We start from the raw sequence: 26,617 nt of genomic DNA, 5'->3' as shown, positions 1-26,617 counted from the left end.
GCAATTAAAAAGATAAACAGTCATAAAACAGCACCCACTGCAAAGGTTAGGAAATCTGGGCTGAGGTGTGATAGGTTCACTTGCCAGATATGTCACTGCCCACGTCAAAACCCGTCCTTTAAAATAAAAATGGAAGAGCAGCACTCAAGGCATCTGTATTTGCAGAGAATGCACTACTGTCCTCTTGTTCTGAAAGAAGGCAGACTTTGTCATCTGAGAAGAGAGCCACTGAGAAAATACAGAATGATTGGATGATGGTGTGTGTGTGTGGATGCCCCTAAAAAGAAATGAGTGAATGAAGCATGGCAATTCCACACCAAAGCCTTGTGTGGAAGAGGGAAGTAAGTGTTAATGGTTGTCTCTCCAGTGCTCTCTCATCCCAAGTAACCAAATGCAGGCTGCACTGCTTCCAGCACAAGGAAGTGGGGAGTACCCAACACCCCCAAGATTCATTTCAGTTGAGGTAGGATCCCAAAGCACTGTTTAAGGTTTGCAATGCATGTTTGGAACTCTTCACTGAGTAAAATCTACAACTAGAAGTGGGAGGCACAATGCAATGCAGTGGCAGAAACATCCGTAACTCAGCGGTTGCTAAGCTGAGACCCCAGCACTGACACTCATTTATCTTCTTAACCCTTACTGGAGCATATGAACCTGTACACGGCATAACATCTCAAACAATTGAACATCAGAAATAAAAATGTATGTAAAGAAGAAGGAAAGGGCATGAGGGCAAAAGGAGGGAATAAGGGATCATAATGTTTTGTAATAATGTGAAAAACCTAATAACCTTTATGTTAAAAACAATTGCCAAGATTTATCTGTTCACCCAATCCCTGCAGACTCTTGCTATCTCCCATTCAGCTAATCCAAGTCTCCTCTTGACCCCCATCCACAACCCTGCACCAATTCCCTTTCAAGTCCAATGACGACGAAGGAATTACCAGTTCTTTATTTAGCCAAGAGATATAAACCATTGAGATTGCTTTGGGGAGGGACAGTGTTAAAAGACTAGATCCACATGGACAATCAAGGTTCCAAATCTTGCTAACAAGTAGGGTATCACTTGACATTCTCAGGATGTGTCAGCCAAAGTGCAAAGGAGGGCAATAAGTTATGGCAAGCCATGGGGTGACAAGGGAGAAGGTGTCCTCAGGCCAACAAGGTAATCAGAGATCCATTCTGTGCAAAGATCACTCAAGCAAACAATGAACACTGTCTTGAAATGGCCCTTTCACAGCCTAGGAAGAAAATGATGTTAGTTAAGAATCTGCACATGCTCAGAGGTAATTACTGGCATCAAATATGCAAGTCCGAGAGTTGCCCTGTGTTGAGTTCTTCTCAACCCGCTTCCCAGAATACAGATACCTCAAAGTCCAGGGCAAACATTCTCATAGTCTGGCGTGTCATCTTCGCTTTCCCGATCGCTGGTGCCAACTGCAGGAAGATGGGAGATCACATGAGGTTGTGGGAGGGAAACACTTAACCCCACTCATAGCCCTCCCAGCAATTTTAGCCAGAGAAAATTGTTCACGAGGGACTAAAGGGAAATTAAATGAGTGCACTGTTGAAGGGAAGAACTTCCTTGCCAGCCCATATGGCAGGCTTTTTTCACTCACCAAAACAAGGATCTAAGATAGTGGTCTCTGGATCTAGTACGTTGACATATTCACCTTTGACAGGGAGAGAAAAGGGAAGAATTACATGAAGGTTCTGAGGTACGTTCAGTGGAGGCTGGTGCCCACTGGCTGGAAGGGGGGCAGGCAAAGAGGCCAAAAGCAGCTGGAGCCAGGCAATAGGTGGCGCCAACTAATTCTGGTCTTGCTGCCATTCTCCTTCCTGCTGAGTTCTAGAAAGGCAATACTGAGATTAAGGGGGGAAGAGTCTGACAGCCAGTGCCACCTCTTGGACTGTTGTTAAGTAAGGAATAGGCAAGTGAGGGCAGACTGAGTTTGGTAGGGCAATGATAATAATAATAATAATAATAATAATATCCCACCCTTTCTCCTAGGAGGAGCCCAGGGTGGCAAACAAAAACACAAAAAAACTCTGACACATCTTCAAAAGAGACTTTAAAATATATTAAAACAAAACATATTTCAAAGCATCTTCTTTAAAAAAGCTTTAAAAGCAATTCCAACACAGATGCAGACTGCAATAAGTTAAACAGAGACCTTATTGTTTGTCGAAAAGGCTTGTTGAAAGAGGAGGGTCTTCAGTAGGTGCCGAAAAGATAACAGAGATGGCACCTGTCTAACATTTAATATGTACACCAAGACCAGATCCTTGAATTTGGCCCAATAGCTAATCAGCAGCCAATGGAATTCTTTCAGCAGCAGGGTGACATATTGGCAATACCCTGCCCCACTGAGCAGTTGCGCCTCCGCATTTTGCACCAGTTGCAGCTTCTAGACCAACCTCAAGGGCAGACCCAAATAGAACACATTACAGTAACCCAGCCTGGAGGTTACCAGTGCATGGACAACAGTGGTCAGGTTATCCCAGTCCAGAAATGGCCGCAGCTGTCTTACCAGCCAAAGCTGGTAAAAGGCACTCCTAGCCACTGAGGTTACCTGGGCCTCTAGTGACAAAGATGGATCCAGGGGCACCCCAAGGCTATGGACCTGCTCTTTCAGAGGGAGTACAACCCCATCCAAAGCAGGCAACTGACCAATTATCAGAACTCAGGAACCACCAACCTACAGCGTCTCCATCTTGCTAGGATTCAGAGTTAGTTTACTGGCCCTCATCTAGCCCACCACCAAGTCCAGGCAGCAGTTCAGGGCTTGCATGGCCTATCCTGATTCAGATATTGTAGAGAAATAGTGCTGTGTATCATCAGTGTACTGCTGACACCTCACCACAAATCTCCTGATGACTGCTCCCAAGGGCTTCATATAGATGTTAAACAGCATGGGGGACAAGATGGTATCTGCGGCACATCACAGCACAATTGCCAGGGGGCCAAAAGACAATCACCCAATGCTATTCTCTGAAAATGATCCTGGAGGTAGGATCGGAACCACTGTAAAGCAGTGCCTCCAATACCTGTCTCACCAAGTCAGCTCAGTAGGATGCCATGGTCAATGGTATCAAAAGCTGCCAAGTAATAACAACAATGTTGCACTCCCCCGTCCTTCTCCTGATAAAGTCATCCATCAGGGCAGCCAAGGTCGATTCAGTCCTATAACCTGGCCTGAACCCAGATTGGAATGGGTCAAGATAACCTGTTTCATCCAAGAGTACTTGCAATGCCTGTGCCACAACCCTCTCAATCACTTTCCCTAAAATGGAGGTATTTGCGACCAGGCGGTAATTATCACAAACCAGTGGGTCCAGTGTGGGCTTTTTCAGGAGCAGTCAGATTACCACCTCTCATTTGTCCTAATGGACCCTCCTCCACTGGGTACATCAACAAACCTCCTCCTTGCTCAATCACAGCAGAGCCAGCATGACAGAGAGGAGAGATCATTTCAATTAAGACTCAAATTCAAATCCCCATGCACAGCCGTGATGCTCCTTGTGTCAACCCCTGCACTGCATATATAAGCAGTAAGAATGACACAGCTGCTGTGCATGGGGCCATTTGAAGAGCCACACACTGAACCTCACTCTTAAACAGCAGTGTAGTGGCAAATTCAAAAGTGCAGAATCCCTTCATGTTATTCACAACCATGCCCCCTTTCCACTTTCCCGCATCTTCTTTGCTCTCTGTGTCCTCTCAGTCCTCACACTCCGCTACAGCATACATCTCTAACAGCCAATCAGCATGAAAGGGAAGGCTGTGTGTTGGCTACTGAGAAGAGTTTTCTCAGGGGCTGACTCATTTCATTTCACTCTGATTGGCTCCAATCAGCATGAAAGGACAAGAACTCTTCTCAGTGGCTGACATGCTGCCCTTTCATGATGATTGGATCATACATAAGGACCTGGCTGGGACCATCTTCCCAAAAAAGTAAGGAGTCTACGACTCTCCAGAACCCCAGATGACTACACCCCCGCACTTAAAACAGCAGTACACAGTGTTTTCATGCTTTTTATACCTGGAAAGATGTGCTGCTTTGCAGAAGGTCTGCAAATTATTCTTCAATTTTAAAATAAACTGGAACCAAAGCTACCCCATAGCAAGCTTTCAAATATAGGTCTTTGACAAATAGTGCAAAATCTGCATTAGCTGGATCTTTCAGTTAGTTGCTTTTGCCTGCAACCCTAAACGCCCCTACTAGGGAGTAAACTTGTATAATTGTCTTAAAGCTACTATTTTATTCAAATCCAGAACTTTTCACTTTATTTTCAAATTCTAATTTTGAAAGGCACTGCAGATAAAACTCTCCCTCTAGCATGCACACCTTAACATGGTGAGGGCGTTTGAGAGTGTTGCTGAGAGCAATGCTGTCAAGAGTCTAGACCAAGAGGCTACACTCCTAGCAGGGGCACCCAAGGTGGAATGGTCAAAGCTGAGACACCAGACTAAGATGCATCCAAACTCAGAGGAAGGCAATGGTAAACCACCTCTGAATATCTCTTACCATGAAAACCCTATGAATAGACTATCCAAAATGCAACATGGGACAGTGCTGAAAGATGAGACCTTCAGGTCAGATGGCACTCAGTGAGCTCCTGGGGAAGAACAACAGACAAGTACTAATGATGCCACTGGATCAAAGCCGAAAGAAAGTCCAGAGGCTGATGCGCACAGATGCGGATGCGCACAGATGCGAAAGGAGAGTCCAGAGTTGTACAATGTACACAATGAGAACATGGAATGTGAGAAGTATGAACCAGGGAAAGTTAGAAATTGTCAAGCAAGAAATGGAACGCATCAACATTACAATACTTGGTGTGAGTGAATTAAAATGGATGGGAATGAGACATTTTCAATCAGGCAACTACAAAATATTTTATGCAGGAAATGAGAAATTAAGAAGAAATGTGATTGCTTTAATAGTGAGAAGTGATGTAGCAAAAGCAATTAAGAACTATAACACAAGGACTGAGCGAGTGATATCAATGACATTAACTGGGAAACCTATTAACATAACCATCATCCAAATCTACGCTCCAATGGAAGCTTCCAAACAGAACAGCAGGGAATGGAGATATTTTAGGCAGAAGTACAGGAAGAAATTGATCACACGCCAAAACAAGATGTTCTGATAATCATGGGGGACTGGAATGCAAATAGTTATTGTATAGAAATAGAAGAGGACAACACAAAAGGTAGAACAAGAGCACTATTCCAAAAGATTAGAGAAATGAAAGGGAAATTCAAACCAAGAGTAGGGATGTTGAATAATCAACAGGGGAACACACTGAATGACCGAGACGAAATAAAAGGAAGATGGAAGCAATATACTGAAGGATTCTATAAAAGAGATGCAAGGATGACAGATTCATTCACAGAGGAACCGTATGATGAAGAACCAGAGTTTTAGAATGTGAAGTGAAAGCTGCGCTTAAAATACCTAGAAGAAACAAATCACCAGGAACAGATGGCGTACCAATAGAGTTGCTACTGAATCTGTCCAAATTTTTTTAAAAAATTGTCAATAAATATGGAAAACTAAACAATGGCCCACAGACTGGAAGCGTTCAATATATATCCCACTTCCAAAGAAAGAGGATCCCAGAGAATGCAGTAATGATCGAACTATTGCCTTAATATCCCATGCAAGTAAAGTAATGCTCAAGATTCTACAACAAAGGCTCTTACCATATATGGAGCGAGAAATGCCAGATGTCCAAGATGGATTTAGAAAAGGAAAAGGCACCAGAGAACGTCGCAAACATACGTTGGATAATGGAACGGACCAAGGAATTTCAGAAGAAAATCACCCTGTGCTTTATAGATTACAGCAAAGCCTTTAATTGTGTAGATCATGAAAAACTATGAAATGCTTTAAAAGAAACGGGGGTGCCACAGCATCTGATTGTCCTGATGCGCAACCTATACTCTGGACAAGAGGCTACTGTAAGGACAGAATATGGAGAAGCCGATTGGTTGCCAATCGGAAAGGGTTTGAGACAGAGGTGTATTTTATCCCCCTATTTGTTTAATCTGTACGCAGCACATATCATACGGAAAGCAGGATTGGACCAAGAAGAAGGAGGTGTGAAAATTGGAGGGAGAAACATCAATAATTTAAGATATGCAGACGATACCATACTACTAGCAGAAACCAGTAATGATCTGAAACGAATGCTGATGAAAGTTAGAGTAAAGCACAAAAGCAGGACTACAGTCAAGAAGACTAAAGTAATGACAAACGAAGATTTATGTAACTTTAGAGTTGACAATGAGGACACTGAACTTGTGAAGAATTATCAACACCTTGGCATAGTCATTAACCAAAATGGAGACAATAGCCAAGAAATCAGAAGGCTAGGACTTGGGAAGGCAGCTATGAGAGAGCTAGAAAAGATCCTCAAATGCAAAGGTGTATGTATGACTGAACACTGAAGTCAGGATCATTCAGACCATGGTATTCCCGATGTCAATGTATGGATGTGAAAGTTGGACAGTGAAAAAAGTGGATAAGAGAAGAATCAGATCATTTGAAATGTGTTGTTGGAGGACAGTGTTGCAGATACCATGGACTGCGAAAAAGACATAATTGGGTGTTAGAACACATTCAACCAGAACTATCATTAGAAGCTAAAATGATGAAACTGAGGTTATCATACTTTGGACACATAATGAGAAGACGTGCTTCACCAGAAAAGACAATAATGCTGGGGAAAACAGGAGGGAGTAGAAAAAGAGGAAGATCAAAGAAGAGATGGATTGATTCCATAAAGGAAGCCACAGACCTGAACTTACAAGATCTGAACAGGGTGGTTTACAACAGATGCTATTGGAGCTTGCTGATTCATAGGGTCGCTGTAAGTCGTAATCGACTTGAAGGCACATAACACACACACACACACACACAGACTAAATCCTAAAGGTCTTGTAGGAAGAAGTTTAGGTAACCATGTCAAAAAAGTTGCCAGAGTTAATCCTTTATATTCTATTTTTCATAAAACTCTTAAATCCAACTATACCCCCAACTGGGAATGTTGTAAAAGTAAATAAATAGCCCGCTAGAAGCACTCTTTCAAGAATCTCACCTCCCTCCGGTTCAGGATTGGCCTACATAATGATGATGGACTGCCTTCAAGTCGATTCCGACTTACGGCGACCCTATGTATAGGGTTTTCATGGTAAGCGGTATTCAGAGGGGGTTTACCATTGCCTTCCTCTGAGGCTGAGGGGCAATGACTGGCCCAAGTTCACCAGTGAGCTTCATGGCTGTGTGGGGATTCGAACCCTGGTCTCCCAGGTCGTAGTCCAACACCTTAACCACTATACTACATAAGCAACAAAATAAGATAGAATGCTGAGCTGGTACAGTGGGCTGTACTTCTGGTTGAAGACAGAGGATGCCATTTTTGAATGCTCCCCCCATGTACTAAGTTAAAAAAGGGGAGGGACATAGAGAAAATGTTTCTGTTCCAACATACTTTGTACTGTTACTTTTCTGACCCCAGGGCATTTTTTAAAATAAAACCTAGGGGGACATGAAAAAATAAAAGATCTTCTAGCCAGAGTTTTAAATGACAACAGCCGATCCTACCGCATCAGAGACAGTCCAAGACCTTTGGCTGTCTGAGGTGGAATAGCAAATGGCGCCTCACCCCCACCACCCTGACTGGCTCCCTGGAAAATCAAGTGTGTAATACTTAAGGCCAGCCAAGTTATTTTGACACATTAGGCAGAAAATCCCACAAGCACCTCTTTTCCTCCCTTATAAAAATGCAGTAACATGTTGAAATAAGTAGCAGTTTGCTGCCCTTTCATGTCATCCTGAGGCAGTTACCTCCCTCTGCCTAATAGTGGGTCCAGCTCCAACTCTGTCTAATGATAGGGCTGGCTCTGCCTGGCACTGTATGTACAAGTAAACGCAATCTTAGCATTCTCTGCCCCTCATGGCCTCTACCCATGCCCTATTCATCCATATTCCCCACTCACCAGGTGAATGCCGCTGAGACTCCAGCACATTCTCATACTGCACTATTGAACCTGCAAAAAAAAAAATCAGAGTTAGAAGGCAGATTAAAAACTGCCCCTTCCCAATGGGTATGTACCCCCAATTATTTTCTTATTTAGAGCCAGTATGATGTAATGGTTACAGTCTTTGGATTAGGATCTGGGAGCCCAGGTTCAAAACCCCACTCAACCATGAAGTTCACTGGGTGAGCTTGGGCCAGTCACACTCTGTTAGCCTAATCTACCTCACAGGGTTGTTGTGGGAGAGAGTAAGGAGGAGAACCATGTATGCCACCTTGAGCTCCTTGGAGGAAAGGTGGGATATAAATGCAAAATAGTAAGTAAATAATAAATGTAGATGGCCCTGATTTTTAAGAGGCTGAAGCGTGACAGGTTAACACAACACCCTCAAAGAGGACACCATAGTCCTGATGCCAGGATGCATGGAGTCATCCCATCCACTGCCATCTCACCTGTGGATGCACAATCCTCATTGCCTTGATTTGTCAGTGGAGCATCTGGCAAGACTTCACTGCAGAGGAGAAGGGAGACCAGTTTTAGAGCTGCACTAGTGATTCAAGAGAGAAGCAATTGACTTATACCAAATGAAACCAACCAGCCCATCTAATCTAGCATTGCCAACTCTGACTAGCAGACGAGGGCCAACATGGCTTACTTAATTTTCAGCATTTGGATGCCACCTTTCACGGCTAACCCTTCCAAGGCAGTTCCCTATTTATTAAAAACACAAGTGTAACATAAAATCACCACCTCTACAGTTACAGTCCATGAAACTAAATATCTAAAAATATTACACCAGCAGCAGTTAAAATATTATAAATTCACTAATAGGCAAAAAACCTTGCAGTTTAAGAACCACCTATAGCCAACATATATTTCTTTCAAACTTGGGCAGCTATTGTGAATGCACCAGGGGAGCAGGAGACCTGTCCAATCCACTTCAACACCTGCAATCAGGACTACGTCTCCAAAGATGGAGATTACATTTTTTGTATGTTGGTGTTCTTCTTGCTTTGATTCTTTCCTGTGTTACTACTGTTTCTACAGAACATCTAACATAGAAAATTATATTTCTCGCATTATTCATCCTAGAAATCTGTGTCAAATTTATTTTTTATTAATTTCAAAGCCTTTTTATTGATCAATGTCATATAAGACAGCCGTTTGTGTTCCAAACTGGATATTAACTTCTATTTCTATTTTGGGTGCATTAACAGTTGAATCTGAAACTGCAGTTTGATGTAAAATCAGACTGATTACAATATGTTGCTACTTAAGGAATGACTCTAGCTGTTGGGAAAAAACAAACTTGGCCTGCCCAGGTCTCCTGCTCCCCTGGTGCATACACTATAGCTGCCCAATTTCCCTGCTTTTTAAAGTTTGATAGAAATATCCATTGGATATAAGTACATTCTTAAAGTGCAAGGTTTTTATTTCCTATTAGTGAATTTCTCTGCTTTTTAATCCAGGAGGTAAGAAATGGGATCCTGTGCAAGTTTGCTGAGAATGGATTGATCATTTGCATGCTTATTGAGTTCAGTGGCATTTACTCCTCTGCAATCATACTTAGGATAGGTGAAACTGACCACAGGGGAGGAGAAGAGGGAGGGAGGAGAGGGCTGCAGTGGGCAGGGGAGGAGGAAGAAGGAAGAGGGGAGGGGAAGGAGAGAAATAGAGAGACAAGAGAGGGGGAGGTCTGATCATTTGCATGTTTATTGAGTTCAGTGGGGTTTACTCCCATGCAATCATGCTTAGGATAGGTGAAACTGACCACGGGGGGGGGAAGAGGAGGGATGAGGAGGGAGGAGAGAAGGAGGTTTGATCATTTTCATGCTTATTGAGTTCAATAGGATTTACTCCCGTTTAGGATAGGTAAATCTGACTATAGGGGAGAAGGGGGGAGGGGAGAGGGAAGGAAGAGGGAGGGTAAGGGGTAGGATGGGTGAAGGAAGGGGGAGGGAAGGGGCAAGAGGAAGGGCATAGGTTGGAGGAGGAGGGGAGGGCAGGTTTGATCATTTGGATGCTTTTTGAGTTCAATGGGATTTACTCCCATGCAACCATGCTTAGAATAGATAAAACTGGCCATGTAGGAGGAGGAGGGTGAGGGGACAAGAGCAGGACGGAGGGAGGGAGGGGAGAGGAGGGCATGGCAGGTTTGATTATTTGCATGCTTTTTGAGTTCAATGGGATTTACTCCTGTATAATTATGCTTACGATAGGTGAAACTGGCTTGGGGGAGGGGCAGGGAGGGGGAAGGGGACAGGGAGGAGATTGGGTGGGTGGGCACTGGGCAGAGGGAAAGTCCCTTTCCTTTCCAAAAGGAAAACATTGTGAACAGTATAATTGTTTTTCAAGGTTTACCCCACCTTTTTATTCCACAGCAGGCACATGTTGTGTTCCACCCACATTTAAACCAAAGCTGTCCCTGGCCACATGCACACCAGGCCTTTATTTCACTTTAGATAGTCATAGCTTCACCCAAAGAATCCTGGGAAGTGTAGTTTGTGAAGGGTGCTGAGAGTTGCTAGCAGATGCCCTATTCCCCTGAGAGCTACAATCCCCAGAAGAGGGGCTGACTGTTAAACCACTCTGGCCACTGGAGCTCTGTCAGGGGAATAGGAGTCTCCTAACAACTCTCAGCACACTTCACAAACTACACTTCCCAGGATTTTGGGGGGAAGCCATGACCTGTCTAAAGTGAAATAAATGTCTGCCATGGCCCCGTTTAGCCAGGCCAAACAGCTGAGAGTCTGGCTTTTAGAACACTGATAGTTGGTTCTTACTGAGCATGCCTGGCACTACAATCAACTTCAATGTTAAATTTCTTAAATTAATTAAAAATCAGCCAGGCATTTTTTTAAAGTTTTAAACTGAGAGAATGAAGGTCAGAGTATGGGGCAAGATCAGTAATAAGATTACAGGTACTCTGTGAACATGACTGATTTTTAAATTAATTTCAACAAATTATGAGGCCACTGACAGAAAAAATCTAACAGCAATCTGAATTTCCCCCCTCTTGTTTTACACTTTGAACTCTTGATTCTCTCTGTTTTGTGTATTGCTACAAAAACTTAGAGGGTTGTTAAGCAAGCGTTTCTGAGTTCAGGACTGTAAATATTGTAAGGTTTTGTTTTGAAATGAGCTTACGGGTAGCAACAGAATGGCATGGGGGGTATTTTCAATTTAACATTGTGGAATGCGAAAAATCCATGCTGGCTACAGTACAGCCACTCTCATGGCTGTATAATACAAAACCAAGACAGTCAGCAATATGAGATTAGAAACAGCATGTAATATGGAACAAGAAAACCATCTTCAAGGCCCATTAAAAAGTTGACAATGTAGAAGAACCATTTGTATTTGCTTTGGAAATTCCATAAAATTTGAGCCACCCCACTCTCTCCAGGAGCTACCCAACCAATCTCATATTTCTTGATGGCTGGCAGACAAACAGGGCCTCAACTGCCAGCCTTAGGGTCTAGAAAGGTTCATGTGGAGGCAGGCAGTCCTTCAAATAACCTGGTCTCAAACCAGTTAGGGCTTTAAAAGCAATTTCCGGCATGTTAAAAGTGGGGCAAAAACAAAATGGTAATTACTACACTCTGCCTGGCTGGGACCAACTGCCAGGCAGTTGGTCCCAACTGGTATACCGCCAGGCAGAAGGGCTGCTGATGGAGGCAGCTGTGGGAGTGGAGGAGCCATATGGCAGTTGGTCCCAGCCAGGCAGAGTGTATATATATAAAGAGTCAAGATCATCAGGTCCCCTCTCCATTGCCCGCCTCAGACCAGCTTCCATTTAGCTCCACCACTCCCAGAAATGACTCACTGGTGGCCCTCTGGGACACCTCCAGACATCCCGTTTATTGAGCAATGAGCATTCATCTCAATTGGTTTGCACCAAGGTTATACAACCTCCTGTCAAACAATTGTTATCCTACACACTTCCTAGCACATTTTCCTGTCACAGTGTATGTGCTGTGCAAGAGTGGCAGAGCACTTTAATCCACTTTAGTTACCCAAATCTAAATTTGTCAGTATACGACTGACTCCCTCCTGCAACATAGGGACATTCTGGAGAGAACCCAAATGTGTCTGAACTACAAATTCCATCATCCATGACCATTGGACATGCTGGCTGGGGCTGATGGGAGCTGAAGTCCAACAGCATTGGGAGGGCCACAGTCTTCCCATCCCACTTTAAACTAGGAACAACAGCCAGTGTGGTATAGTGGTTAGGGTGTTGGACTATAACTTGGGAGACCATGGTTCAAATCACCACTCAGCCATGAAGCTCACTGGATGACCTTGGGCTAGTAACTGACTCTCACCCTAACTACTTTACAGGGTTGTTGTGAGGATAAAACTCCACCTTGAGCTTCTTGGAGGAAAGGTGGGATACACAGTAAATTCAAGAAATAAACAAACAACCTTGAGCAAATTGGCAGAAAGCCAGGATTTAAACCATTAAGCAGAGATGTTGCTGACTTTATAAATGTGGAACATGTAGCGTGCCAACAGTTTCCCATGAACCGTCTTCTGGTATGATCCATTATAAGGCTTGAGCTCCAACCCACAAAGACTTACATGTATGGAGGGACATAGTTGTCATCATTATCCTCATCAGGGATGCAGGGTTGCACTGGAAGAACAGAGATCAAAAACAGGTTTATCACATGTACCCTCCCTGGGTTTAGAATCATGTAAATTGTAAGCCTCACCCCCCAGGATGAACCAGGACCATCCCACAGAATCCAGCCTGGCATGTCACAGCCAAATCCAAGAACGCTGGAGAACTGCAGAGCAAATCTCTTCAGATGACTCTCATAAGTGAGACAAGCTGCATATTTGAGGGAAGGAGAGGGGACCACCTATGTCAAAGAATTGTCCCCCTGGGGTTCCTTGTCCTTAGTTCGCCAAGAGGGGTTCTTTGCTTCTGAGAACAGTCCCAACTCCTCTGGGTCTCTGCTTCTCAGGCAAAAACTCGCCCTCCTTCAGGAGTAATTAGTCGCGGTAGTACTGCCATCACCCCTCTTCCTGGTTCCTTTCTCTGAGGGAAGGGAACTCAGAGGCCAATGTGAATTCTAAGGGATTAAGCCTAATTCATTAACAGTAATAAGAAGCGTTCAGCAATCTAGGACTAGATTTAGAATCCTTAGTTCCAAGCCAATACACACCATTTATAAAAGGATAGTTTATTTAAAAGTAAATAGGATGGTATATACAAAAGAGACCAACAGCTTGATTCCTTAAAGCTAATCATCCTCAGATGGGCTACACGAGGTACATTGGCATAACAAAGGTGACAGGTTCAATACAGACAAAGGAATACAACAAAAGTCTATCTAAGCTAATATCCTATACTTACTGCAGAGTTGCCTGGTTCCCAAAAGGCTTCTCTGTCCCGCTTCAGCGAGTCGAGGTAGATGGGAATAGGGGAACTAAGTCTGAAGGAACGTCCTTCATTTTTATGGGGCTTATCGGTCAACAAGGGGGGGGAGGCAAAACGCCATATTCCGCCCCTCCAGTGATCCACTCCTTTGAAGCCTTTGAAGATAAGGGGGCTAGAGCATCACCCAGGGGTCCTGATCTATAACACCCCCTCTTCCTGACTTTTGATCTCAGGAAGCTGATCAGAGATAACCGCTAAGGTTTAGTTGCATCTTCTCGCACAGTTGCAAATTGTCTGTCTGACACTGAGCTGAGGATCTCCCCCAGTAGGGAGTCCTAGGGAACCACAGGCTCCCAGAATTCTCTCTGGTTGACCTACTTCAGCTTGACCAAAGTTAGCTATTCTTGACAACCTATAATTCCTGTTGCCACTCACCTTGATTTTCATAACTGGGAATGCTTCCTGAGGAGACATACCACAAGGAGAAAAAGAGGTTACCAATTAAGACTACTGAGAGCTTCCCAAACCCTATGCCTTTTGCCCTCCAACCCCTATTTCATACAAGCAGACCTTCAAAATGTCATTTTTCCCCAATGGCTAGATTTCCAGACCTCTTCAGCCAGGCCAGACACTCTTCCATTGCCTTTGTAAGGCTTCTGCAGGAAAGAAGGCCTCACTGCACCCTCCACAGCTTAAGTCTTGTATCCTCATTTACTTCACAACTCACCATTATCATCTTCAACTTGGAACGAAGCAGCAGTGTGATGGGAAAGACTATATGGGGGATATCTGCAGCAAGCAAAGGGGGAAAGGGGTTAAATACTTGTGTGAAAGCATCCAAAGAGCTGTTCACCTAGTGTGATAAACTGAGGCTGAAGGTCCTTCTTCCCCAACAGGATGCTCAACACCACCATGCCTTTCTTTTTCCAGCCTGCACCGCCACTTTGATTAATCCATATATGCTGGTAGAATTTTAGTTTGAGCGACTCCTTCACTATTCTTAAGGTTACAAACACATGCCACTTTTACATCTAAAACTGGATTTTTTTTTTTTAATTATCTGTCTTGTGTGAATGAGCCCAGAGGTGGATGCACCCTGGGGAAGTTTTACTGCTTGCCAAGCTCTTATTTGCCAAGGCGTTATAGATGGCATATTAGTTGGAACTTTCCCTGACTCTGAGCTTTAGTCTTGAGTTTTTGGCCTGTCTCTTAGTTTTGCTTTATTTTGTTATGCTTTTTATTCAGTATGAGTAGTCTTGGCCACGCCTTTGTACACTGCCTTGGAATCTTTTTTGATGAAAAGTGGTTACTTTTTTTTTTTTGCAAAGTAAATAAATAAAATTAAATAAATTCACGGAAACCTACCTATCGCTGGATGATTGCAACTGAGCTAGGATCTGGGAGGCCAGGGTTCAAATCCCCACTAAGCCATGAAGTTCACAAGGCAACCCTAGGCCAGTCGCAGGCTCTGAGCCTAGCTTACACCCAAGGTAGTTGTGAGGATAAAATGGGGAGGGGGAGATATCTGACATGTTAACTCCTTGGAGGAAAGGTGGGAGCTAAATGCAACAACAGATAAAACCAAGCAAACATGAAGCAATTTAGAAACAGGGATCATAGACCAAGCATCACATATTGCCACCTCAACAGATGAGCATTTTCAGTGGAGCCACTACACACATTTAAAAGGAGAGTCATCAAATCTAAGCAAAGGGCAAGAGATCTATGTGCATGCAAATGTGAATCAGCCCATGTGTTCTGTAGCATGATATACATCAGTAATGAAGAATCTGAAGCCCAGGAGCTAAATGTGGCCCCCAGGCCTCGGGACTCTCCCCAGACCACATCCCTCACTAGCCCTGCTTTGCAGCCTCAGTGTTTTTGCCTGGCTGGAATTTGTCCTTGAACTCTGATAATGCCTCTTGCTTGTCTAAATGGGATGCGTGAGTCTGTGTAGAATCTAGCCTATAATACAAAGGTAAAATTTACATTTCTCACTCCAGTCATTTTTGCATTTGTCCCCACCCACCACTGGCCTTGGAAGATTGTCCAGAAGGGAATGTGACCCTTGGGCTGGCAAAGAATCCTCCTCCCTGATGCATGTGATACGCATCTTCCCTTCTCAAAAAACTAGGAGGAAGCAATGACCTTTTAACTTATATTTATTGACAGAAGCCGTGCTTTTTTGTGTGTGATGGAACTCACCTGTATGGAGGACTGACATCTCTTTTTTGCTGCCCAAGGCAGCCATCTTGTGCTGGCACTCACAGCACTTTTATCAAGGTACGAGTGCCAGCACCTCGCTTTTCACCAAACGAAGCGCTGGATAGAACTATCCCTCATCAAGTGGTACAAGCCATGATGGCTAACCAGAACCTCCATGGTAAGAGACAGTATACCTCTTGAGTACCAGATACAGAAGATAATGCAACAGGAACGGGCCATTTGCCTTCAAGCCATTGCTTGTAGGCTTCCACAGGAGGCACCTGGCAAACTGCTATTTAAAACAGAGGGTGGAATTCAATGCTAGTCATACTCATGAGTAGACCCACTGAAGTTAATAGATATGACTAACTTAGGTTCATCAATGGGTCTACTCCAAGTACGACATAGCTGAATACAACCCAGGGTGCAGAATTTAGCAGACCTTAGGAAGGGTCAGACCAGTGATCTTATGTTCACACACACACACAAGACATCTATTTGTATGCAGACAACATACAGGATGACAAGGCTTCAAGCACACTTACCCACTCACAGAAACAGACTTATTCTGCACTCAAAACTGAAGGGGGCGGGGCGGGATGCTCAGCACGCAGCTCACAAAGCATTCTGGGATTGCTTACCTCCACAATTCTGGCTGGGATTGGATGGCATTCCAAGCTGGGGCTGAAAGATCAAAGAAGAACGCAGCTACCATCACCTGGTAGATGTGGACAGGATCCCAGCTTTCTGCTCACCTCCCGTGCCCAAAAGGAACAGCAGCATGTGCTCTGCCAAAGTACATGCGGGGATGGCTACTAGGAGGAGGCGTCTGTTTGGTTGTGGCTTCCCTGCTGTGAAAGAGCCTCCCCAGAAAGACCTGCTTGGAACCACGTTTATGCCTTTTTCAAAAAAAATCCACCCAGGACTTTTAAAGCAACTAGCATTTCAAAACAAAACAAGATCTGGGCTCCAATTACGTACATTGCATTTTGCAAAGTGACTACTGTACTTAATGGATAGTATTTTTCTCCAATTTCTTATGCCGTGCCTGTGTTTGCAATTTAATAAAATAAAATAAACTATTATCTGGTATTTTAATATTGTATTTACTTTTTATTTTGTAAGCCATCTAGAGAATATGTTTTCATGGGCAGCCATATAAATCTAGTAGTAGTAGTAGTAGTAGTAATTGTTATATCTAACATATATATTATGTGTTATAATAATCAGCAGCTAGTCAGATTTTCTTTAATGTAATAGGTGCAGAAGCCATCCAATATTCATCAGGACTGTAGTGTGAGGGGAAAGGAAGTTTAAACCTTCCCTCTCCAGCTACAAACCCAATGAAAAGTGTCTTCCTCTGTGCTGCTATTAGCTTTAGGAGGAAAAGCTCCCATTGGCACCAAATAGCTTTTCTTGTAAGGCTAACATTTGGGAGGGGGGGTAATTTTCAACAGCATCACAGCTGGGTAAGGAAGGGTTAAACCTACTTTCTTTGCATGCTGTGGTTCTGATGAAAGTCGAGGGGATGGGGAGGAGCACGCACCTATTATTAAACAAAATAGCCTGAGACGTTCTTACTCATTAGGCATTTAGCGTCACATACACTTTAGTTCTGACTGGGATGAGAAAAAGGTCATGCCTAGCTGAACTTCAGTTATAAAAGTTCTAGGTTAAGAGCAGAGGGTCTTGTCTGGAGCAACTTTCTTTATAGCAAAAAGTTCAAGATTAAGCTGAAATAATCTTTAGGAAAACCATTCTTCTAATGCCATGATGGGAACCCTGAAGCCCCCATCCAAATTTCAACACAATATTTCTCATGCAATACGAAATTTCCTTGTTATGGATGTGTTGGATGGGTGTAAATGGGGATGTGTTACGTGCACCACTATGCTGCCAGACAGGAGGTGGGTGAAGCACAGAATACAATACTGGATGCTGGATTCAGCTTCTTGGGAAGAGATTTTGATTAGAGGAGAGAGGGTGCTTTCAGACAACCTGTTTATTCAGCATTCATCCTGTTTGTTTGCAGGGAGATCAGACAACAACTATTTAAACTAGCATTCATTCTGATTTGCTTGTGGAGAGGTTAGATGACAAGGTACACCAAAGTAAGCGTTATCCCATACCTTTCTGTCACTTTCCTTATCACAAAAAGCCTTATCCGTTGGGAAGTGTCTTGGTTGTGCAAGACCTTCCAATTGACTAAAAGTGCACATTCTGAGTTTGCCAGCATGCAGTTGAATTCCACATGAATAGCAACAGTCTGGAAGCTCAGAGATAGAGAGAACATGGATTTAATTTTCCTTCATGTGTGGAGTGGTCATGTGCTGAGGGCTGGCACCCAAAACGATTGCAATTTATCAGGGGGTGGGTGGGTGTTGGAGCCACAGCAGTGAGGGATGATGGGTGCAGATTCCTTTGATAGGAACACCATCATATGGCTATATCAAGTGCCTTCCCTGATGGTCAAAAAAGGAGCAAATGAGGATAAGCATAAGGCTATTTTTAAATAGGACGGCATAGACAGTTACTCACAGGGAGGACGTCTCAGCAATGTGAAGGTCTGGGTACGGGCACTAGTTGAGGGCCTGTGGGAGCAATAAGGCAATCAGCCCCCTTTTCATGGACGCTAGAGGAATCACGCTTGAGAGACTTATCAGCCTGCTCCCAAAACAACACTATCACTTCCCATTAGAATCTCCTCCCTCTCAGCTTTGGATGACAGGTCAGAAGCAGAATGGGCCCTCCGGATGTTGGGACTCTAACATCCATCAGCCTCAGGCCCCCCAAGGTTGGGCTGATGCGAGTTGTAATTCAGCAACATTTGGAAGGCCCCATAGTACTCTATCCCTGTTCTAAGTGGCTCTCCATAGTTTCACACAGGGGACATTCCCAGTCCTATGGAGAGATGTTGGGTATTGCATCTGGGACCTTATTCCTGCAGCTGCCAGAAACTCTAGCAGTGATGAGAATTGTATGCAACCCATTGATCCTTAGCATAGGCCGAACTGCTACTACAAGGCAGGATTCATCAGCTTCATAAATCAGTCTACGCAGTGTGTCCATCCCAACCATGAGAGAAAGTTGCTCCCAGAGAAAAATTTATCTACGTGACTCAAAGCAGTGAAGCTACCCCACTGTAGAGGAAGTCATGGAGAGTATATTTCCATTAAAGGGGAGTTCAGATCCCCAAATTCAAAGCAGCAGCTCAAACAAACAGCAGATGAGGTTGCACAGCTGTTCTTGGACTTTTCCGCTTTAAGAGTAGGAAGAGAAATCATGTGATGGAATGCTTCTCATATTAAACAACACTCCATTCACAGAGAACACTGGAAGAGGGGCAAATTGTCTAAGGAAGCTTTCTCCTTTTATGCTAGTTTTACATGTGTAGGGATTCTCTCTCTCTCACACACACACACACATGGACAGCCATCCATCTAGGGGAGGAGAACCTGTGGCTCTCCCTGTGTTTTTGGACTACAGCTCCCTTAATCCCCGACCATTGACTCTGCTGGCTGGGGCTGATGGGAATTGGAGTCCAACAACATCTGGAGGGCCACAGGTTCCCTGGCTCCTCATTCAGTCATGCAAACCCCATACCTGCGCTATGGAGCAGTCCAGTCCAGAAATTATTTCCCCGTCTCATCTGCTGTTTGTGTGAACCTGGCTTGTGCTTGCAATCAAAATCGGAGTTAAAGGTAACAGTACCACGCCAGGGGACACTTGTGGGCCATGCACATTTCTAGAGTCTCTTGTCATTTGACTGTATTTGGTCCTTGACATCAGGTAGTCACCAGCTCCAGCCTGGCATAGTAGCTCCAGGAGTTATAACCCTTGGCAACTTCACACATTTATTAGTCAGGGGCTATGAACGGGCTAACGCTTGTCTGAATTTTCACTCCCAACACCGGGGGTAAAAACAAAAGACTTTAAAGGGGGAGGGGGCTGAATCAGGGCCAGCCAAGTCACAAATTCTCAAAATGTAGTGCTGGCACATTCACAAGCGCAACTACTCAAAATATCCCAAAGCCTGCTCATCTAAATGATCCAGTAACAATTTTGTGAAGCTACATCATACCAAGTGGCAACACTGGTCCATCTAGTCTAGCGCTCTCTACTCTGACTGGTGGAGCTCTCCAAGGCCTCCAGCAGGCAGAGGTCTTTCCTCATCTACTACTACCTTTTTAAAAAGAAATGCCAAGAGTTGGACCTGCAACTTCTGCATTCAAAACCTGTGCTCTATCACTCAGCTATGACTCGTCTCCTCCTTAACCTGTCTCTTCTTGCTATCTGCTTCTGGGTAGTTCTGTACTTTCCCTTTTAAGAAAGTCAAAGGATGTCTAAGGGCCATAGAGAGAAAAGAGAGCAGGACTGCTGTACCTTTCTAGCTGTGCAGATGAGAAAAATGTTAGGAGATGCACCTTTTCTGCATGAAGTAGAAGCTGCCTGGAGCATCTGGCCTCCCTGGATTATGTATCCATTCCCCAAACCTCCCCAAGGTCCAATTTTGCACCCCACACTTTGCCCCAGATAGTAATGAACTCACTTGTATTGGTAATCGTCAACAGATGGTGCTGTTAAGAGAGAGAGCAAGAGAGAGAGAGAGAGAAAGATACACACACCAATGAAATCAGGAGATGACCTGGGGTGAGAAAGCAATCAATGACAAAGTTTGGAAAGGAAAGGTTTGGAGAGAATGGAAGAGACTTAACTGTCTAATTCAGAGTCCCGGCAGTCCATACAAAGCACAAGCAGAACCACCAGAACTGGGACAGTAAGTGCCAACACCCAGAAGATGTCACCCGTGTGGAAGGCATCCATGCCACCTGCAAGAGGGACAGGAGTAATGTCGTGGCCTCGGGGCAGGTGCTAATGGCAAGGTGAAAAACCGCATCGAGCAGGTTAGCGGTGCAGCATGTCAACAGCCCTGTGGGGAAATAGTCAAATTCATGCACTCAGTGTGTTAAAACTAATAAAAACAAATGCAACTGTTTGTCCCAGCACCAGTCCACCCAACAAAACATATATATCTTATTCAGAACTCATTTTAAGTTTTGTCAGCATTTGGATGGATTTTCACACCAAGTATTAGCAGCACACCACAAAAGGTAGCAGAGGTGTGAGAGGGAAAACACAACATAGCCTCGCTTACGTTGTGAATTCCTTGGTAGCTCCTTGGCTTGGTCAGGTGAATGCTGCGATGCTAGAAGACAGGTGAACAGGTCAGTAGGCAGGCATCTACTCCCTTTTCCCAAGTGAGAACTCAGTTCAGCATCTAGCAGGTCGAGGAAGGAGTGTCTCAGTTCCTGTTCTTCAGGTCAAAGCCTTAGAACAGGGGTGGGCAGAAAGGAGATTTGGTATTTACTGGTAGATTGTGGAATGATTTGCAGTAGGATCAGTAAGTTTCTGACTCCAGTTGCTTTTAACAACAGTAACAATAAAAAACCACACACACACACACCCAGATTTAGGCTGTTAGCATCCCCATTCATTTGTACTTGTATATGTAGGCCATCCCACTGCATGGTTCATGGGGTGCAGGAAGTAATTGGCTTTACCAGGCAACCACTATTTTACATCTGGCTCAGACCCAAGCAATTATTTTGAGCCTGGTTTTGGTCAGTGAACCGGAAGGTTCTAGCAAACACCCAAAGTAGAACCTGCAAGCATGAAGTCTGCCATACCTGCCTTATAACAGTGGTTTCTAAACGTTAAGACAGCTTCACAGAATCTTTTGCACAGCCACCTATCTGCCAATGATTCTAGCCCATCTGCCAACGAAGCCCCTGCATGTTGCAAAGGGTTCTGGGAAACTCCAGACCTGCCCAAGGCATTTTTCTGCCTTTGGCAAATGAAAAAATCCCTCTCCCACTTGTGTCTCCTCTCCTTATAATCAGATCATATTATCCCAGTCAACTCTTAGAAAAGAGAAAATGTATTCTATAATTTTCAGTTTTTCATTTCAGTAAGTAAATGAATTATACTTTTGGGCTCTACATTCATCTATTTTAGACTATAAGCTAATCCCAGATTCCTAGGGTATTAACATATATTAGAACCCCAATTTTACCAATAAGCATTAACAAAGAAAGAAAAAGACCCCATCTGCACTTTACATTTAAGGCAGTTAATCATACCACTTTAAACAGTCATGCTTTCCCTCAAAGAATCCAGTGAACTGTAGTTTACTAAGAGTGCTGGGAGTTTAGGAGACCCCCGTTTCCCTCAGAGAGCTATAATTCCCAGAATTTCCTGGGAAGAGGGATTGATTGTTAAACCACTCTAAGAACTGTAGCTCTGTAAGGGGAATAGGAGTCTCCTAACAACTCTCAGCACCCTTAACAAGCTACAGTTCCCAGAATTATTTGGCGAAAGCTATGACTGTATAAAGTGGCATGATAGTGCTTTAAATGTATAGTGCAGATAGGGCCAAAATACGGGGGGGGGTATAACTCCCAAAATTCTGGCTAAAGTTCTTTCTCCAAGACATTTACATAACTTAGGCAGGCACCCCAGGAATTCTGAGCCTCAGGAGGTTACTTAGTTTGCATCAACATTCCATTAGGCCAGTCCTAGGGAAACATTATAGGCTAAACCATTCATTCAGGGCACCACCCAGGCCTGTAGGACCTCACCTTTGCTCTACATGCACAGAGAGTGAGCCTTCAAGCATTGTGCAACATTGCCTTGCATAATGAGCTGCACATCTCTAAAGAAGCAATGGATAGCAGGGAGAAAGCTCTTTCGGATGTGCTAATCTACTGTTACTGATAGACCACAGAGATCCTTACAGAACAGTCGGAGAGGTGATAACAGGAGTGAGCAGAGCAGAAAGTAGCGTTCCAATTGAAAATAGCCCAACATGCAGGCCACCGAATCCACAGATAAACTGCATGCAGCCATGGGATGCATGCTGTTGCACAAAAAGAAATCTCCATGATGCCAGACAGCAAGAAAATGGTTGGCATAGGTTGGGTGGGGGTGATGCAAGAAGGTAGGGCAAAATTAGAAAAGGAGGGGCCTCCAAAGTACAAGACAGACTTGGAGACACAGAGTTCTTCTAGGCTATGACTCTCAGCACCTTTTAACTGGGTGTAGTTCACAATGGTACACATTCTGGTCTCAAGCAAATGCCAATGAACAGGAAACAACAGTGTCATGTTTTGTCACAAAAGTGACCATGACGGGGAGCAGACAGGGAAGTTAGCCAACTGAAGTCAGTGTTCTCTCCCTCCCCCCCCCCCCACAGAGAGAGAGAGAGAGAGAGAGAGAGAGACTTTCAGGTTATGTTTGATTTGAAGTTGGGATGGTCGAATTTCTCAATTTCAGCTTCTCATTTTCCCCCTCTTAATTTCAATTTCCCACATTTCCTTATCAGTTTTAAGAAGTCCTCAGAAAAATCCATCAGTGCATTTTAGTGCAAATGTCTAATACATATGTCTGTAAGCAATTTTGACTAATATAGGCATTTTTGGAAAGCAGTTTCCCCTAACAGAATGCATTTTGGTATTTTTTTTCACTAATACATGCATTTTTAGGCACACCTCCCAATATATGTATTTTTGTATGCATTACTTAGTTGAACGGCATTGCAAAATGCAGAGAAGTGTGAATGCTGAAAGATGGCTATGTTTTGGTTCTCATTTTGGAAAGTATGAATCAGGTAGGTTTGCCTTTAAATGCGAACTGAATCAAACTTCGCCCCCATCTCTAGTCTGAAAGCACCTGAGGCAGCAACGATGCTGAATCCAAGGAGATCTGGATCCAATCAGGGCCTGGATAACAGATTGCCTGGGAATCCTCCATACACCACCTTGAGCTCCATGAAAACGCATCCAACACTAATAAAGATTGCTATGGACTAGAAACTTCTGCAGATTAAATTGCCATATTAGGAGGTCCAGTGTGGTGTAGTGGTTAAGGTGTTGGACTACGACCTGGAAGACCAGGGTTCGAATCCCCACACAGCCATGAAGCTCACTGGGTGACCTTGGGCCAGTCACTGCCTCTCAGCCTCATGAAAACCCTATTTGTAGGGTCGCCATAAGTCGGGATTGACTTGAAGGCAGTACATTTACATGTTTTATTGGATGCCTCTCCATCATGACTGAAGGAACATCACGGAGCTATTCAGGACAGACCCTCATATACTTGGATGTTGGCACGGCCTGTTGGGATTGCCCACATTTGATTAGAAATGCTCCTTAGGAACACAGAAAGCTGTTTTATGCCAGTTGGACTATGCCATCTAGCCCGGTATTGCTCACTCTGTTTGGCAGCAGCTCTCCAGAAAGAGGTGTGTTCCATCACTTCCTTCCTGATCCTTGTTGCTAGAGATGGCATGCCAGTGTTGCTTTCTGCATGCAAAGCAGGTGCTCTAGCACTAAGCTGTGGTCCCTTGCAACAACAAAGAGTTAAAACACTTGGGAGTTGGGATAAAAACCAGGGCTGTGGAGTTGGAGTCGTGGAGTCAGAAGCAATTTTGGGTGGAGTCGGAAGAAATGTACCGACTCCGACTTCAAAATAAAATTAATAACTTAATTTTTTTGATTTAATGTATTTTAAGGTCTTTTTATGATGTCTTAAAGTGTTTTTAGTGTTTCTATTTGCCACCCTGGGCTCCTGTTGGAAGGGCGGGATATAAATCAACTAATAAAATAAATAAATAAATAAATAAATAAATAATATACATTTGCCATTTATGAAGGAGTTGGAGTCGGACAGTAGAAAAATAGGAGTCAAAGGTTTGATGTACCGACTCCACAGCCCTGATAAAAACCTCAACATGCAACCACCCAAATGTTTTACCAGTTATCATATCCCATGCCACATTTCATGCCCAGAAAAAAAAAAGGAAACAAAAAAATCAAGTGCCAGAACTCCTGGGTTGGTTAGGTGTGTGAGGCCTCTTTGTTGCCCCTTTCCTCCCTTCCCCTAGCACAAAAAAAAAAGTGTGGGAACAGCAGAGGAAGAGCAGGGATGACTCACATGAGTGACAGCAACCCACAGCCGGATCTGGGTGCCTGCACACAAAGCCCTGCTCTTATGATGTGGGTGCTGTAGGAGAGAATTTGCAGCTACAGTTTTGCAGCTGCAAGATCGCAATGCCTTGCTTGGGGGTGGGGAGAAGGGTGTCGAGGCAGCCTGTTCACCACTCAGAACAATTCAGAACAAGTGGGAGGGGGGAGCAAAAGGGCTGGAGCCTGCAAGGAAACTAGAGTGGAAAATACTGCTGCCTCGGTATAATGCCACTCTCTCTTTTCTCCACACACACACACACACACACACACACACACACACACACACACACACACACACACACACACACACACACACACACACACACACACACACACACACACACACACACACACACACACACACACACACACACACACACACACACACACACACACACACACACACACACACACACACACACACACACACACACACACACACACACACACACACACACACACACACACACACACACACACACACACACACACACACACACACACACACACACACACACACACACACACACACACACACACACACACACACACACACACACACACACACACACACACACACACACACACACACACACACACACACACACACACACACACACACACACACACACACACACACACACACACACACACACACACACACACACACACACACACACACACACACACACACACACACACACACACACACACACACACACACACACACACACACACACACACACACACACACACACACACACACACACACACACACACACACCCCCCTACAGCCTCCCCACTTTTACTCCACTTGATTGGAGCACTGGCTACAGGTCAAAGTGACCACAAACCACGGGTTCCGTTACAGAGCGGAAACTGGCACCACTTAGGGAGCTTGTTGGAGGTAACAGGGGCAAAATAGTAAAACTGGGGATTGCCACAGCTGGGTGGGGTGGGGTGCCAGGCTAGAATTTGAGGAAAATCATCATGTGGATGGATCTGTTCCATTTATTCAGTTTCTTCTGTAGCATAAATTGTCTTTTTAAACCGCAGCCTTCAAAGCAAATCCTGTTTCAGAGGGGGAGAATCAGAGAAAAAGAGAGAGAATGCAATAGCAAGACAGGAAAAAGAGATTGTAATCAGGACAGGGGGTGGGGGGAGGCACAAATGAGGGGGACGGGAAAGCATTTTGTTATGCAATGGAGAAAAACTGTTTTCTGCTTCCCACTGTCAGTCTGGGTTTGAATTTGCACTCTACCCAGTGACCCACCGGGCTGTGTGAAAGTCTGGCCAGCAAGAAGGACCACCAACTCAAGATTGTTAACCAAACTTCATTGATGTATGTTGCTCAAGACAGCTTTTGTGCGTAGGCCCAAGTGACTCTCAATATGTTTCGTTTTAATATATTTTTTAAAAGTCTGTTTACGATGTTTTAAAGTGTTTTTAGTGTTTTTGTTTGCCACCCTGGGTTCCTACTGGAAGGAAGGGCAGGATATAAATTTAATGAATAAATAAATAATATAAAATTAGAATTCAAGACTCTAGAGTTTGTATGTTTTACAATGTGGATCAGTAAAAAAAAGTAATCTATTTCACTTACAATCTTGAATTGGTGGTCATTGGCACTGCCTATGCTACATCCCATGGGATGCACGAGGGGACAGAAACCCAAAGCCACACATTTGTCCCAGAATTCCCCCTCAGCTCAGCCATTTGCTGCACCATTCCCGCTTTCCCCATTCCCCCTCCATCTCACTAAGTTCCAGCTTCTGAGGTTATACTCCATCCTCCAGAAGGACCCAGAAATCAGAACCCAATAGCATAGAAGTTGCTAGGAGAAGGGTCAGCCTCAAACTGCTCCTCCTCCTCCCCTTCCCAACTCATATCTGTGAAAACTCACATCTGGGGCTCCCAGTTCACGCCTGGATGATGGCTTCTCTTTTCTGC

General features: G+C 44.2%; 1 protein-coding gene across 7 annotated transcripts; it reads right to left on the bottom strand.

Moving 5' to 3' along the window:
* Nucleotides 1–950: 950 nt before the first annotated feature.
* On the bottom strand, nt 951–26,617 carry LAT (linker for activation of T cells). 7 transcript variants are annotated; one of them, XM_061589176.1, is made up of 14 exons: nt 26,571–26,617; nt 20,800–20,972; nt 20,360–20,574; nt 20,194–20,221; nt 18,183–18,235; nt 16,286–16,328; nt 14,167–14,228; nt 13,875–13,901; nt 12,635–12,689; nt 8,503–8,597; nt 8,012–8,062; nt 1,620–1,673; nt 1,369–1,437; nt 951–1,241 (listed from the first exon to the last, which is right to left on the bottom strand). In XM_061589176.1, the coding sequence occupies exons 3-13, from the start codon at nt 20,466–20,468 to the stop codon at nt 1,370–1,372; spliced, it is 645 nt and encodes a 214-aa protein (XP_061445160.1). In that variant the 5' UTR covers nt 20,469–20,574; nt 20,800–20,972; nt 26,571–26,617; the 3' UTR covers nt 951–1,241; nt 1,369. The 7 variants fall into 7 exon arrangements, with proteins under 7 accessions (XP_061445160.1, XP_061445165.1, XP_061445163.1 ...); XM_061589181.1 differs by having other exon boundaries at nt 8,503–8,561; XM_061589179.1 differs by having other exon boundaries at nt 20,800–20,850; nt 26,571–26,607.

The sequence above is a fragment of the Rhineura floridana genome, chromosome 11 (genome assembly GCF_030035675.1).
Source record: "Rhineura floridana isolate rRhiFlo1 chromosome 11, rRhiFlo1.hap2, whole genome shotgun sequence".
NCBI classification, from domain to species: domain Eukaryota; kingdom Metazoa; phylum Chordata; class Lepidosauria; order Squamata; family Rhineuridae; genus Rhineura; species Rhineura floridana.
Note: the sequence above shows the minus strand (reverse complement) of the source record. Positions and strands in the feature narration are given on the sequence as shown.

What these genes read in the sequence shown, in the direction of transcription:
- LAT (XM_061589176.1), bottom strand. Translation starts at nt 20,468, where the DNA reads ATGGATGCCTTCCACACGGGTGACATCTTCTGGGTGTTGGCACTTACT. An exon ending in ATTGCTGAGACGTCCTCCCT is followed by an intron (nt 16,329 to 18,182) that starts GTGAGTAACTGT and finishes TTGATCTTTCAG; the next exon opens with CCCCAGCTTGGAATGCCATC. An exon ending in GTCTCAGCGGCATTCACCTG is followed by an intron (nt 1,674 to 8,011) that starts GTGAGTGGGGAA and finishes TCCCTGTCAAAG; the next exon opens with GTGAATATGTCAACGTACTA.